This window comes from Bemisia tabaci, chromosome 1 (genome assembly GCF_918797505.1).
Source record: "Bemisia tabaci chromosome 1, PGI_BMITA_v3".
In the NCBI taxonomy this organism is placed as follows: Eukaryota; Metazoa; Arthropoda; class Insecta; order Hemiptera; family Aleyrodidae; genus Bemisia; species Bemisia tabaci.
In genome coordinates, this window is record NC_092793.1 from 49860758 (window position 1) to 49875625 (window position 14868).

General features: G+C 39.6%; 1 protein-coding gene across 5 annotated transcripts in view; it reads left to right on the plus strand.

Moving 5' to 3' along the window:
* Positions 1-673: 673 nt before the first annotated feature.
* Sam-S (S-adenosylmethionine Synthetase) overlaps positions 674-14868 on the plus strand; it is a 35486-nt gene continuing 21291 nt past the window's right edge. The window contains exons 1-2 of one of the 5 annotated variants that reach the window (XM_019054963.2): positions 687-859; positions 13273-13367. In XM_019054963.2, the coding sequence (XP_018910508.2) occupies positions 13352-13367 (16 nt within the window). In that variant the 5' untranslated portion in view covers positions 687-859; positions 13273-13351. Of the gene's footprint in view, positions 860-6029; positions 6073-13272; positions 13368-14868 lie in introns of those variants that run through there. The other 4 variants (XM_019054962.2, XM_019054964.2, XM_019054966.2 and 1 more) reach the window with 4 other exon arrangements.

The following is a 14868-nucleotide window of genomic DNA, read 5'->3' on the forward strand; positions in this document are numbered from 1 at the left end:
TGATGGTTTGCGGATATTTCAATCAAAATGCGGATCATTTGCAGAGATTCTAGGAAAATGCAGATTTTTGTGCATTGTGTTTGGTAGGCTCAAGAGCCTATGCGGCCAGTTTTGCGGATAATTATAATTTATTTTGGATTGCGGATCACATACATATTGCGGAGCTTCTTAGAATGCGGAATATTTGCGGATCCGAGAATTGCCGATTAACACGGATCTTTGAATGTACTTAGCGGTGTTAGAATCGCGGAAAATTTTGCGGATGTTTACCAAATCTTTTTACCATTTGTGGATTGTTTGTAAAGATAGTAAAGAGTAAAGTGGCTTTCTGCGGATCTTGAGGTCCTCCTTTTGTGTGTGTGTTTTTGAAATTTCAGACGGCAGCACCGTCAGCCTACCCGTAGATGCATTATCCCAGATAGACGAACAAACAGTCCGGAGCTTTCTTCGGCGAGCGAGTATTTTTATACAGTTGCGCTTTCTTTTGTGCCAGCTGTAGGCTGAGATAACTCACGAGATAGTTACATAAATTAAAATAAAAGAGCTCAAAGCTTATATCAGCTATAAAAAGTTGAGTCCGGTGTTCGAGCTCTGGGTGACGTAAGAGCTCGTACGACCCGTGGGTTTGTGGGCCGGAGCCAATCGGCTCGTTGAAAGAAAGAGTGGGTCCAAAAGGGAGTTTATCGGCAGTATCAGCCGACCGCCAACCAGTTTTCTGATTTTCATCTCGCCTCATCTTCCGAGCTTCCGTTTTTTCCCCCGCTCAACTTCGGTTATTTTTGTGCCACCGCATAGCCCACCTAGTTACGTGCTGCGCTCTCACCCTCGAGGATTACCCCGTTTTAATCGGAATTTTCACGTAAGTCTACCCAACTTTTTTGTCTACCTATTGCACAACACCCCCACACCCTCATCCACTACTTCGATTCTACGTGCTGACCTTGCTCAGTGGAGATGAGCCAACTCAGGGAAGTCAGTGCGGAGAGCGGGGGAGGGGAGTCACTGTCTCCCCTGCATTTTAAATCTTGCTCCCTTATGTGAGAAAATTTTCATCGATTTTAGAAGATTTTTTTAAATCGTTTTTCCTCCCCCCCCCCTCCATGCCCTCTTAACAATTTTTGCACTCCTCCCGGAGAAATGGTCGAAATGGCGCCCCTGAACTATTTTTTGCGGTATTTGAGTAACCATTGATTTCGCTGGACAAAATATTGGTCAAACTATTAATTTGAGGAAATTTGTCGCAGTTTTGCCCCCCCCCCCCTCCCCCGGGGCCTACTCTTAACGAACATTGCTTCCAGACCTCTTCCCTAGGATTAGGCCAAAATGATGCTTCTGAACCAAATTTTTGCTGTATTTTAGTAATCATATTGATTTCCGTGTACAAATAGAATGCTTTTTTATGCACCTGAACTCCAGAATATTGCATCTCTGTCAAGTTTTGAGCTGCACGGATCGAATTCGCGTCGCAATGTTTCCCCTGTTCCTTTAATCACAATTACATCCAATAATCGGAGTTTTTCATCTGAAGAAGGACTGCATTTTGCAACGAAAAAATACAATATTTGGCTCACCCGAAAACGCCCCAATCTGCATAAGGAAAGTAACCGCACCATGAGGCAGAAATTGTAGTTCCTTATTACAAAAATGTAGTCCAACTGCGTCTAGCCACGTAAAAAAGGAATTTAAATCCAATAATTCTCAAAATTGGGTAATGTGCCAGACAGTCGAAAAAGTTCAATAAACTTTTTTGGAAAAGCTGCTGAAAAATGTCAAATCTAACGAAAGTCATGCCTGGATGAACCTTCCAAGCCAACACGCGTAGTTGCTTGAAAGAGCTATTTTAGTCTTTAATCTGCTGTATTACGGGCGGGTGGTCGCCGGTTTGGCATTCAACTTTTTGGCCCTTTATTGTCACAAAAATGAACTATTCCAATCGCGACTTACTCTCCAGGTTTTTTAAGAGAGTTTTTCTGTCGGCATCTCGAAATCCGAATGGCGATTGGGCGCAGCAGAGCGCGAGGCTGTGCTATAAAAGCGGCTTAATGTATGTATCTCGAAATCCGACTTTGATACCTATCTCATTTTTGATGAGAGTAACTCTGATGAAAATTGAACTACATTTTGCAATAAGAAACTATTATTTCTGGCTCATTTTCCCCACACAGATAGGCCGGTGTCATTATGCCGCTATAGACGAGCCAGAAACAGTAGTCCCTCATTGCAACATGTATTCCAGTTTGAGTACATTTTGCAATCAGGAGCTATAGTATTTGGCTCATTTCACAAACATCATATATGCTATTAGTTATCCTATGCACATAGGTGCTTCAATGGATGAGCCAGAAATTATAGTTCCTTATTGCAAAAATCTGTCCAATTTTGCCTACTTATACAGTCACAGTAGAACAGGTTTCAACCACTATCAGCCTAACTACATTGCAAGTTGCTCTATTTTCGCTTTCGTTTTATTCGTCATGTTTACAAGAGAGCCGAGTAACATTCTTCGTGGAAATTTTATGAATATATCCCTCATAATTTTGGGGAAGTACACGTGGCGTTTCAAGGCATTATAGAGCTTGGTTTTGTTTCAAGGAAGTAAAACATGTGCAAAAATTAGACGATGTAAAATGCGATTAAGCTGCCTCTGGCCGCACGTCTAATTATTTTGAAACGATGCGCCACAACCGGCAGTTCGTTTTATCGCGACATCATAACAAATACTTAGGTTGTAATACAGGGTTTGGTCCTATCTTTTATTTTTCGTGTTGACGTTTAATGGTATCTCCGTCTCAGCGAAGAAATGACAATTACATGCGATTTGATTGTGAATATATCGTGAATTAGTCGCGAATGGTCCAAGGCCAGGTCCTTTACCTCGGTCTTTTTAAATTCAAAAGTCGTCATTCGTAATCATTTATCAGGAAGCTATATCGAGTCGTAGCAATTTCAATTTCATCTTTGAACGCTTCTCGGTAGAAAATGAATACTAATTGTAAGTAGGTAGCAGAGTTCGCTTGAATATCGACAGACACTCGAGCGTTCGCTTACACTTATCAGTCGCGCACACCCAACTCACTTGATCTAAGATTTCTCGGAGAGAGTGTAGGCCCGCAGAAAAAGGCTAATCAAGTACAATAAAAGCTCATTAGATAGAAAAGTCAAAGACCGATGAAATGTCCAACCTCAGCGGTTTCCTTTCTCAATCATTACTCCACTGATGTCAGATCTGATAGTTGCGAGTTGGAACTCTTTCTGACTCAGTTTGGGAACAACGTATGTACCACTAGTCTCCTTGTGCACGTAAGTGTTTTTACGAGTGAGCCAGAAATTGTACTTGCCAATTACAGATCGAAGTTTATTTAAACAGGGCGGGACGCAATCAGTCTAGTTTCTAGAATGCATGAAAAACTTGATTTCTTTGACAGCTCTTCATTCTTATGGTCGTAAAAATCACGGTCACACGAAGAAGATCGGCAAAATATTAGGCAAGTTTTACAGTAAAAACTTTTAAGTCAAATGACACTCATGACGAAATTCTGCTTGAGTTATAATTTATTTTTTTGTCTCTAGATAGGTAAAGTTACACAAGGACGCGTGTTCTATGACAACATTAAAATTCATAGATTGTGCCCTTACTCATGGTTTTCATCATGAGGAAGCATAATGAAGTTGTGCTAGGCTGAAATTCTCTGATTTTTTTTTTTTTGCTAAATATATTGTATGTTGATGGAAACAAAAAGGAACGACAAAGCGCGAAATGCGAGCATAAATATGGCCGAGCGCCGGAATTTCCATATTTTAGTGTTAAACAAATTAAATTTTGAACAGAATTTTTCCAATCATTCTATTTTAATTTCCGTTTGAACATTAAATTATGATTTTGAGATTCAGTCGTTTTCAGAAGTTTTGTTGCTACTCGTTAGTCAAGAGTGTTTTCAAATTTATGGAAAAATGAAAATATGCCGCTATACACCTTCCTAAATTGAGTGGTTTCTCTTGGGCTAACAAGATGTGCAGTACTTCAGACATCATTTCAAGATGAAACTAAACATTGGCCTTTGCATAACAATCTAATATTTAACACTGCTCTCTCTTTACTCTCTTTTCTCTGAAATATAGCTGGAAAGTTATCCTCATTAAATATTACGTCAATTTGACTCGTACTACGAGCTCAGAGAATGAAATTATGAAGAGGCGGTGGCATGGAAACACTTGACCACGATACAGCCCACGCTTGCCTTCGCGGGGCAACGACGAACGAACAATCTCCTTCATTAAATCAGATAGGCAACAAGCGTGTGTGCAGAGTCGAAATAGCGGTATCAAAATCTGATGCGATTGTATCACAGGGACTTTATTCATGACCGCTCTTTAACCGTCTATTTCATTAGGTGGACCTCGTATCGGTTTTATTGTGATTAAATAACGTTTATTTGGGGGGGGGGGGGGGTTGACGGAACATCATCAGGAGGACACTGTTTACGGGCGTCGTGCGGCATTTCTTTAGGGAACTTAAAGGAGCGAAATAGTTTGTCAGGATCTGTAAGATCCCTTTTCATAATGATTTAGAGTGATTTTGAGCTGAACTGCTCAAAACGATTTACTGCTGCGGGTAAGCGGCTGAAGTGGTTTACATATTAAATATGAATTTCAGCGAAATAAATATTAAAATATTAAAAAATTAAGAGGAAACGGCTTGCAACTATGTATTGACTCCTGGGAATTTCGAGAATACTACCCGGGTCCTTTTTATCACAATTGGTATGCGTAAATCTACTAAACTATCAGACTACGATTTTACTTAAACTCTCAGGTTGCGAGAATATTTGACCCAGTTCTTGTATTTCGATGGCCGAAGTGCAAAACCACGTACCTCCATTGCGGTTTCTCAAAATTTCCGCGACAATTCGTTTTTTCGACGAGAAAAGAGCCAAATTTGTAGCTTCTTTATGCAGAATATCCCGCTAACAGAGAAAGAAAATCAAAGATGTTTTTAAGAAATTACTTTGAGTATTTTTCCAAAGAGAAAATAAAGTATGACAGGCAGTCTGCAACGCCGGAAACGAAGATACGTGGTTTCGCTTTGTGGCCAACGATTTACGTAGTTTATGCCGACCCCCCCCCCCCCCCCCCCCGCAACAGTTGCCATTTTTTGCCCTCTCGGCTAAAAGTTGCCTACTTGGACATTAAAATTTTGAACATGAGCTGATTCAGTACCCCCGTCCATCACTGCGAAAAATGTCTTGTGTCGACCAGACTGATTTTGAAGTGCGGTCATGATTGCGGAATTAGGTAGTTTAATTGCTGACGATTAGACTGGCTTCTCGAGTGAGATCGAGATAAATCAAGGGGCGAGGAATCGAGCGATAATTACTGCGCATCATTTCACTCAAAAGACACGTTTCCTATTTTTTCCGACACCGACGCCAAAGCGACGTATATTACGAACTCGGTCTCAACAGTAAGCACCAAGCCCCTCTCTTTGTTCCACCAGCGAGAAGCGTAGTATGTCAAGCAACGCAGGTCGCAACACATAGCTATTATATTACACAGTAGTTTATTGCTGCTGAATTGGAGTGTTGTGTATGTTGCTTATCTACTAATTGAAGGGGCTCCTCTTACCGAAATGTATAGCACTAGAATTGAAAAAAAGGAGTATTGTTCTTTTTATTGTATAAAATCGGAATTGATTGACCAAGTAATGTAAAAATATTGCAATTTCATCGTAAAAAAAGTTGCAGTTATATTGCATTGAAGTGCAATGATAAGGGCAATCATGAAATACGTAACGCAAAGACGCAAAATTTACAACTTTGCTGGCTCGTCTACCGCCACAAGCCGGAGACACGCTCTCAAGTCTGTGCTTAGTAAAGTCAACGGCTTTCTGAGCTCTTCTATCGGTTTTTGAATCTATGACATAACTCTTATGTAACGAAAATACTTAAAGTCACAAATATTAGTCGCACTCATAGTTTCCTGTAGTTCCTGTTCTTTTTTACTTAAAAAAATTGATTCAATCAGTGAACTTTTATCAGAGCTTTTCTCTCACCCTGAAGAGCACGAAATGGTCCCGTGAGTTATTACATCTTTCTGTTACCAGCACGATATACTTTAAAGCTCCCTTTTTATTCGTGCATTCTTTGTATTTTCTGCCAGAATCGGATGTTCTCTCGATTAAAATTTGCACCAGACACTTTATGAACCTTTCCATTTGAACAAAGAACAAAATTGTCGTGTGAGTGGTGTAATTAGCAAAGTTTAACCCATACGTCACGTCATACTTACCTTGCCCCAAATCATTGATTTTCATCCACAAAAAAAATTTGAGGATAAAAAAGAAATAAATCAAATTTTCACCCAAAAATTATCTTATTTTACCACACACCCTTGTTAGGTCCTATGATGAAAAAAAAAAAAAATTCAGAACCTAAATCGAATGTTCTTTCTAGAAACATCTTCGATTGAATGTACGTATAATTAGGCTACATTTTGAAATGAGGAGTTACTATTCCAGTTCATTGTTAAAAGCACATATCTGCACGGGGAATCCAATAGTTCAAATGCTGTTTCTAAACTAAGGTGGAAATAGTGGCTCCCTTTTGAAAAATGTTGTCTTAACGATGCCGAACATCGCACCTGCAAAGATGTCGCACCTTGTGTGGGTTGCAGTGGATGGGTTGGGCGGCAAGCTTTTCCCATTATCTATGCTCTCAGGTTGAATGTTATGCAACTGAATTAATATTCCAAATGAAATGGACATGCTTGGCTGTGAAGTGTCATGTAACTCTCGACCACTCTTCTGAGCCAAGCGTGCACCATCTCTGAAAGATATATAGCGCCAACAATGTCAGTTTAAAATCAGTGCAACGAGCTTAAGATCATCTTAAAAGGAAGAGAGGTAACACGTGAGAGAAAAAAAAACACGAAACAAAACGACACGTGATATAAAGGTAAAAGAAGAAAAGGAAGAAAAGTCTGGTCAAATTAATTTCAGTTCGCATAATTATACGCGAGGATAACAATAACTTACCTATTAGTTACGCCCAAAATACCGTTCTGAACGCTGGCATCATTTCTGAGGAATGCTGGTCTCGGTCAAATCTGAGGAGCAAATCTCAAGAGAGCTTGAAAACGAACTAGCTCGCACAAGAACGAGGAATTCGCCTTGGTTTCTACGTCAATTTAAAAAAAAAAAAAAAAAAAAAAAAAAAAAAAAAAAAAACAAACCACATAGTAATGTCTTGTCCGAGCGAATGACGCCACTAATTTGTATACATTCTGGCAACAAGAAGATTTCTGGGTTAGAAATATTTCTCAGCTATCAATAATTATAAAATGCAAGTGAAAAGAAAAAATAGGATTTTTTCCGCTCTTAAAAAATGAATGAATATATCCAAATTTAAAAAATCGAGCTCCTCCTTCCTCCTTATTGTATACAACGGGATGGCAATCTTAAGGAACAACCACATGCACTGATCCACTGGTTTGGTCCTCACGAGAGCTTCATGCTGCGCTGGAAACTTGCCATTTGTGCGGTGTATGAAATGATTATGTAAACACAACTTACACTTTATGCTAATTATTTGCTTTGTACGCATGACGCGTCCTGATGAATGTAGACCTGCAACTGCATGGTGCACCATCATCACCTTGATCCCTAGCTTATGCACCACGGTAGCACATTCATCAGCAGACCTGTCTCTGACCCTGCCCTCACCCGACCGGGAATAGCAGTACAGCTGCATCTGAATGTGATAAAACTACTCTCTTCCTCCTATGCATCCTGTCTGGGAGATGTGTCGAGAAATGCTTAGTGCTGAATCTTCCAGTTTGCGTGGAGATGCATAGACGAAGATAGTTTCGGTTTCTCCGATCTTTACACCAAAAACAATCACTCCACAGTTAAAAAAGAAGTGGGCACGTCAAAGACTATAGTGCATGATTAAAAATCGAGGAAAGAAATTCGGCGCCGGAGTCTGTATAACGCCCATAAACCCCGAGTTATACGAATGCGAAAAGAAAGTAGGACCATAAAAGCACATGACATTCCGCGAAAATAGCAGAATATTCGTATATTCGTAATAGTGCAAGTCACTCCTTGAGGAGAAATAGATTCAGCCCCGCATTTTTATCACTCGAGGTTTTAAAGCGGACCCTTACCCTTAACAAGGACCCTTTTTCAAGAAACACTAGTGTTATAGAAATCCAGAGTGGATCCGATTTCATTGGTCCTCAACAAGACCCCTCCATCCCAAAATTTTCATCAGGCTCCACAAAATGGCAGCACTTGCTGCGTGTCCTGTGACTTACGTTGCGTGCCAGAATACCTACCCTCTTCTTCATGCGTCACGACACCTTCCCCCGCCCCCTCTCTTTTGCGAAGACGTGACGCGCCGGATTCTATGCTTACGTAGCTTGCGGAGCTAGACAAGGCTGAAATAGACCTTGTAAGAGTTGCGTTAGCTGAGTTGACATTCCTCTCAAATATCACTCTATCTGCCTCTATCAACTGTTTTTTGTCTCATTAATCATTTATTATCTGCCACTATTTGTAAGATGCTCATCCCATCCCTTGTATCCTGTTTGCATGAACCCAACTGACACATGGGCTGCTCAATGATGCCGGAAAATAATAATTCTATAATAAAATAGATATGCGCGAATAGGAATAATGTTTCAAAGAAACTACGCAAAAAAATTCTCAAAGTTAAGCCGTGATATGCACTTATAGGAAGCACGTTTATAAGCAGGGATGTTAGTTGTGAGCGTGGCTCTGGTTAAAAATTTACCATTCTGTCCCTTGGAGTCCCTACACAAAAAGGCAATCCATGCTGATGTTATCTGCGCATGGAGAGTTTGACCAAACATAGAGGTAGAATCTTTCTTAGCATAAGAAATCCCACTATTACGACTTTATTAAGAGCTTTTTTCAAGCTTCAGGATTTTTTTAGGTGAAACTGTTGTGCCTTCCGCGAACTTTCATAATATGGATTTAAGTACTCCCTTCAATTGCAAATCCGCGTGGCACGTAAGATTTAGTCCGATAAGAAATTCTGAAATTCGAATCATGAGTTAAATTTTTCAAAATTTTGAAATTGAATTTTCACAGTCGCTATACATTTCGTGATCTCCTAGGCCTCTAAAAAAATGCTCCGAAAGTCTCACGGAATTTCATTGCAAAATCCCTCATCCCTTTCAAGAGTGCATGGCTACTGACCCCACGACTCTGTCTGAATTTCGTATCGAAGAATAACTGGTTTAGATTCAAGCAAAGTACAGAACAATCAAATATAATTTCGAGCTATTTGTTTGGGTGTGTGTATATAGTTATCAAACTCGAGTTAATTTATCGTCGGTTGTTGGCTTAATCCTTATTTTTAGAAATTCTCAGAGGAGCTCTTGCTGCTTGAGGCTTAATGGCTTCAAGATTAGAGAGTGATAATTCTCATTCAACCACCTCCCACCCACAATTAATATTGAAGCTTTGGCTAAATTTGTGTCGCCGTTGCCACCAGTCCAAGCTTCTTTGTTACTTTTCATATCGCTGACCATGAAGAGTAGCACCAATATCAAAGTAGTCCATGTAATAAAAAAATAAAAAAAAAATAAGTTTTGTCTTATGAACCGTAAGTACATTGTTGCATATCGACTGTAATGTATAATCTGTTTATTTTTTATTAATTTTTTTTCTCTCTTCAATGTACAAGAAAAAAAAATAAGGTCGGTTTATGTAACCATTGTTTTCGGTACCAGGATCCGCAACTTCTGTGTATGAAACCAAGTGTTAGCGAAGCGTGAATGATCTATTATCGATATTTCCCCATTTGAGGCTATGCGAAAGAATCGAGTATTAAGAAGTTCGTTACGAACACCCTGTTTAGCGATCCTTTTCCATAGAATTAATTGACAGATCAATCGATAAATCGCAAAGCACGCCACGCCACTGCAACCAAGCTTTTTAAACAGTTCAGTTAGCTTTAAAAGCCTCCTCTCATTGACTCGCTCCACTGAGCGCCACTGGTGAGGAAGTTACTACGTGAAGAGTCAAAACGCCTTCACTTTCGTGCATATGCGACACGGACGTCCATCGAGCCCGAATAGTTGCATCCAGGCGTTATAATGAAATCCGTCGCATGCGACACCAAGGGAAAGTTGTTCGATAGCTCGATGTTACTTCTTTTTTTTACAAGCTGTGTAGTTTCACCTGAAGAAAAAATTATATAGAATACACCAGGTACTGAATGCTCATAAATAAATCTGCAGCTTGGTTGGCAAGCACCCGGTGGTACCTATGGGATATCCATCGGAATAGCAAAAGCTCAGATTTCTCCAGGCGCCGTCTGGAGGCTACACGATTGCTGTGCGTGTGGGCCTGGGCAGTGGGCATGCCTTCAGATAAGTCTACGTCGCACTAGCCAGTTTTTGTAGCTATCGGAAATTGTAGCAATTAATATGTTCAGAAAGTAGTATTTCGATTCCTCTTTTATGAAAAAATTAGACCTAGAAAATATAAAACAACACGATATAGAGATAGTTTTTTTCTTTTATACATTCACCAGAAGTAAGCGCGCGGTAGGCTTCAAGAGAAAGATCTCCCCCTCCCTCGCTGGACCTGACAATAGAGCAAAAGTGAGATCTCCACTTAGCTCAAAATTTTAGTGACATCTGCCCCCCCCCCCAAAAAAAAAATAAAATAACCTTTCAAAAGAGACAAAATTGCCTCAGCGATAATCTGTCGAAATAGTAGATCTGATTAAGTTTGGTGTTCGATGTTGCTCGATGATGCACTTATGTGAACTTAATTGACGATGATAAGCGTCGAAAATAACTTATCTCGCTTTGCGACAATGCCAGTTAATTCACTTCTCTTTTTTAATTGTTTCAAGGAATAAATTAGTATTTTTTTTATCGTCTCATACAAAATATTTCTTAGAATTTATAACGATGTCGTTCATTTTTGTCTTCGAAAAAATTGAAAAAACTTGGGAGATTCTGAAACATCGGAATTCGAGATATGTTTTTCGACTTTTGGAATTCATACTCTTTCGAGCGGTGTATTAGCCTTTGTAGTGCTGATAACCTTTCCAGGTTGATGGCCTTCACACAAGAATATAAATATTCGTCTTTGAATTTTGGTCAACATGGTCACTCAGTGATCCCATTTTTCTCCGCCATGACAAATTTATTTCTCGCCGTCGCGCCACTTTCCTTCATCAACTAGAATAAAAAAAATCAAGGTCTTATTAGAATCAATACGCTATAGTTTCCCCAAAGATATGTCATATTGCCGCGGCCATTTATGACAGGCGCACGATGGATCGAGACAATAGGAGAGGTCGGGAAAAATTTGGAAACTTTCAGGGCTTGTAACTCCGTTTATACAAAATTTTGAGGTTCTAAAAGTGATTCCATTGTTTTCTTCGTGAAATTTTCTTCTCAAAATTTAAAATTTGACGAAATAAATGTGGACATTTGCAGTTCCAGTAAAACATTTTATGTCCGACCTCTCTCATTGATTCGATCCACTGTGAGGCGGGGTGAAAAATGAAAATTAATACAATTAATTTTTTCCTTTTATCTCCTCGTTGGTAAAATTTAAATTTAAATTGGCTGTTATTTGGAAAAAATTGAAGTTGCTTCGCCAAAATTAGGTTGTTTGAAATAAAATTAAATTCCTATTTTATACTCGTAATTTAAAAAAATAAACACTCTGTAACAAATCAAGGATGGAATATTAAATATAAAAGTTTCGTACGATACATTGAAAGTCTATGCAAAAATATAAGGAAAAAACAAATAAAAAAACAGAGGCTGTGGTGTATCAACGCTAACAGAGTCTAAACAGCACGATTTTGAGTTAAACCAATGAAATTATTTCGTAATTCGTTCCTGCTACATAGAGTTGACGCCTGTCAAGTCCACTATTCTTTCCGTGCTGATGCTCGACAAATTCAAATTATTTTTAAAAAGAGGAAAATAAAAAAATAACCTCTGCCTTGGAAATAATTGAATTTCAAGAATAAAGGTAAAACAATGATTAAATCCGAAAATTATAATCATTATCTGAATATTTGAAGAGGTGAAGCCATCCATTGTCCTCCCAAGGACAAGCAAAAACGGTGCCAAGGAAAATAATAGCGGCATAATTCGATCTGTTGACAGGCATTGTCTAAACAATTTTACCACTTCCTTGCTTTCCCTTTTTTCAACTCTTCAAATTTTTCGGCATGTTTATTCATTTCGACTTCAAGATAGATACACAAGTCGGAGGATTTCCGACCGAAAATTCGAGACCTACTGTAAGATCTGGCTTGACCCTTCCCCTCCCCAACCAACCACCTCACCCCTCCCCCACTTTTGAGGCACCTCTAAATCTCCCCCTGCCCCTGTCTCCAAGTGCCTGACATTATTAATTGTAAACGACCTCGGTCGGTAACTTGGATCATGATTAGTGGCATGACGTGTTTTGCAATAAATCGATTGATCTACCATCAACACCTATGGAGAAGAATCGATAAACAGGGTGTTTGCAAGGAACACCTTTATAATCGGTTCTTTACCATTACTTCAATGGGGAAATATTGATAATCGATCATTCACGCTTCATCACTGATCATATCATAATTTTTACCACTTATACATGGGCTACAAAATCTAACGGATGTTTTTGCTTGATGAATAATGATTTGCCTAGCGCATATGCTCGATCGTGTTCGGGAATTTCAGGGTAAAACAATTTTTGAGAGTAAGGCACCTACTATGGGGTTCACTAGGCCCCACCCAAAAAATGTGAGGCACTTTGCTACAGAAGTGTGTGACATAACATGTTTCGTCTTTGAAATTCTAATTCAATAAATTTCTCGGTAATAACTGATAAAAACTCTGAATTGCTCCTGACCCATTTTTTTTAAAATTTTCCTGAAGAGGCTCGCCGAGACCCCCCATCGGAGCTATATATATCCCCCAAACCTTTCCTTTGAAGTTTGAAGACTCCCGCAAAGCATAGTTAGTGGGATATTGTTAAGGCCCCCAGGGCCCAGACCCTCCCTAATGAAGCCCTTTTCTGCCCCATCCAGCTAAGTAGTTCCTGGTTCCTTGACCGTAACGCTAGTTATTTAAAATTGTAAAAAAAATAAGAAAAAGATAAGTTACGGTCGTTTTTCCTGACTCCCATTCAATTCCTTTTAAATTCCCAAACGTATCAAATCTCCAACTTTTTTCGACGCCCTCACCTATTTAATGTATTCATGAATTTTAATTGCGCTTTTTCAGTGAGCGTCGGATCGATTCCTGCCTAGCCGGTGGTTTTTCACCGTAGATTTAAGGATATCTTATCTGGAGCCGATACAGCATGACTGGAGGTGAGTGTGAGTATACGTGTGTAAATATACGTATACCTAGTAGTTAACATGCAGAGGACAACACGGTATATTATTTTCTGCAGTGAGTCGTCTCTTGTCATCTGCTCTTGGAATTGAGAGCCTGAAATGTATTTAAATGTACAAATGAAATTGATTTTAGGCTCATGATTGCGAATCTAGGCAGGGATTTTAATTCGGTCACGAGATGCGCATTGGTATGTTTTACAGGCAAATACTTAAAGCACGCGTTTTATCAAATGCCTAAAGGGGCGATCGTCAAATTTCGATAGTCTGTCAAGTTTTGTACGTTTTTTTTTACCAGGAGCTCATGAGTTTTCACAGGGCTGAGAGTAACAATATACATTATCTCAATGAACTATTCTTGCATTTTACCCTCCAATCGCTTCTCATATATTTCGTCAGCCAACTTTTAAGAATTTGGTATTTTATGATATGCTTCAAATTTTGAGATACCTGGTTGCTCGTTTAAGGACTAGAAATAATTTATTTAAGTACCTGTCATTGTACTCGCATGCTGAAAAATTTTAACGTAGAATCCCTGGTAAAAATTGACAGTAGGGGCTGCGTTTCAAAATACCGTAGAAATTCTTATGTATCCGGCTACAGAGGGCGATAGAAAATCATATAGCTGGCTGTAGAAAGCGAAGAAAATCATACAGCTGTAAAAATTATGCAGCCGGGCTATAGTTCCTATCGCCGGGCTATGCAGTTCATCGCCTGGCTGTATAGCTTTATCGCCATCGGCTATTAAAGGCCATAAGAAATTGTATAGCCGGCTATAGAAGCTATAGGAAATCTTACAGCCGGCTGTACTGCCGTGCTACCGTGGTAAAAATTGGCAGTAGAATCTGTGTTCCAAAATACCATAGACCTACAGCCGGCTGTAAGATTTCCAATAGCTTCTACAGCCGGCTACTCAATTTCTTATACCTTTTTATAGCCGATGGCGACTAAGCAACACCCAGGCGATAAAGTGTATGCTAAACGTTACTAATTACGGATGCTAGGACTTAGTGAGTTTTTGGACTACTGCTCTCTTTTTGGGCCGTGGTATCTTGATTTATTTTGCGAGGAAAGCTCCGTACGTTTTGATGGATGCCTGTCATTCCTAATATATTAGAGCGCCTTCAGTTTCGTATGATACCGTGCAATCCCTCTGGTGTGCAATAGTTGCTTCAAGCGCCGTGGCACGCTGCGGCGCGGCAGGCGGGCAGCCAGCGCGAAACGCGCATTGTCGCCTACAAACCTAACAGGGATACTTCACGCGTTGCGCAATGCGTGAAGTATCCCTGTTAGGTTTGCAGGCGCCAATGCGTCGCCGCTCCGCTTTGTGTTAGGCTCTAATATTTAATCTGGCGGAGCCAGCGTTATTCAACTCATGATTTTGAAATGTTTGCACATCCTGTATGGATTATTCTTATTTTAATTGATGAAAACAAATATGTATTAAAGGAAAATATAATGTGTGTTTTGTAAATATTAAGGT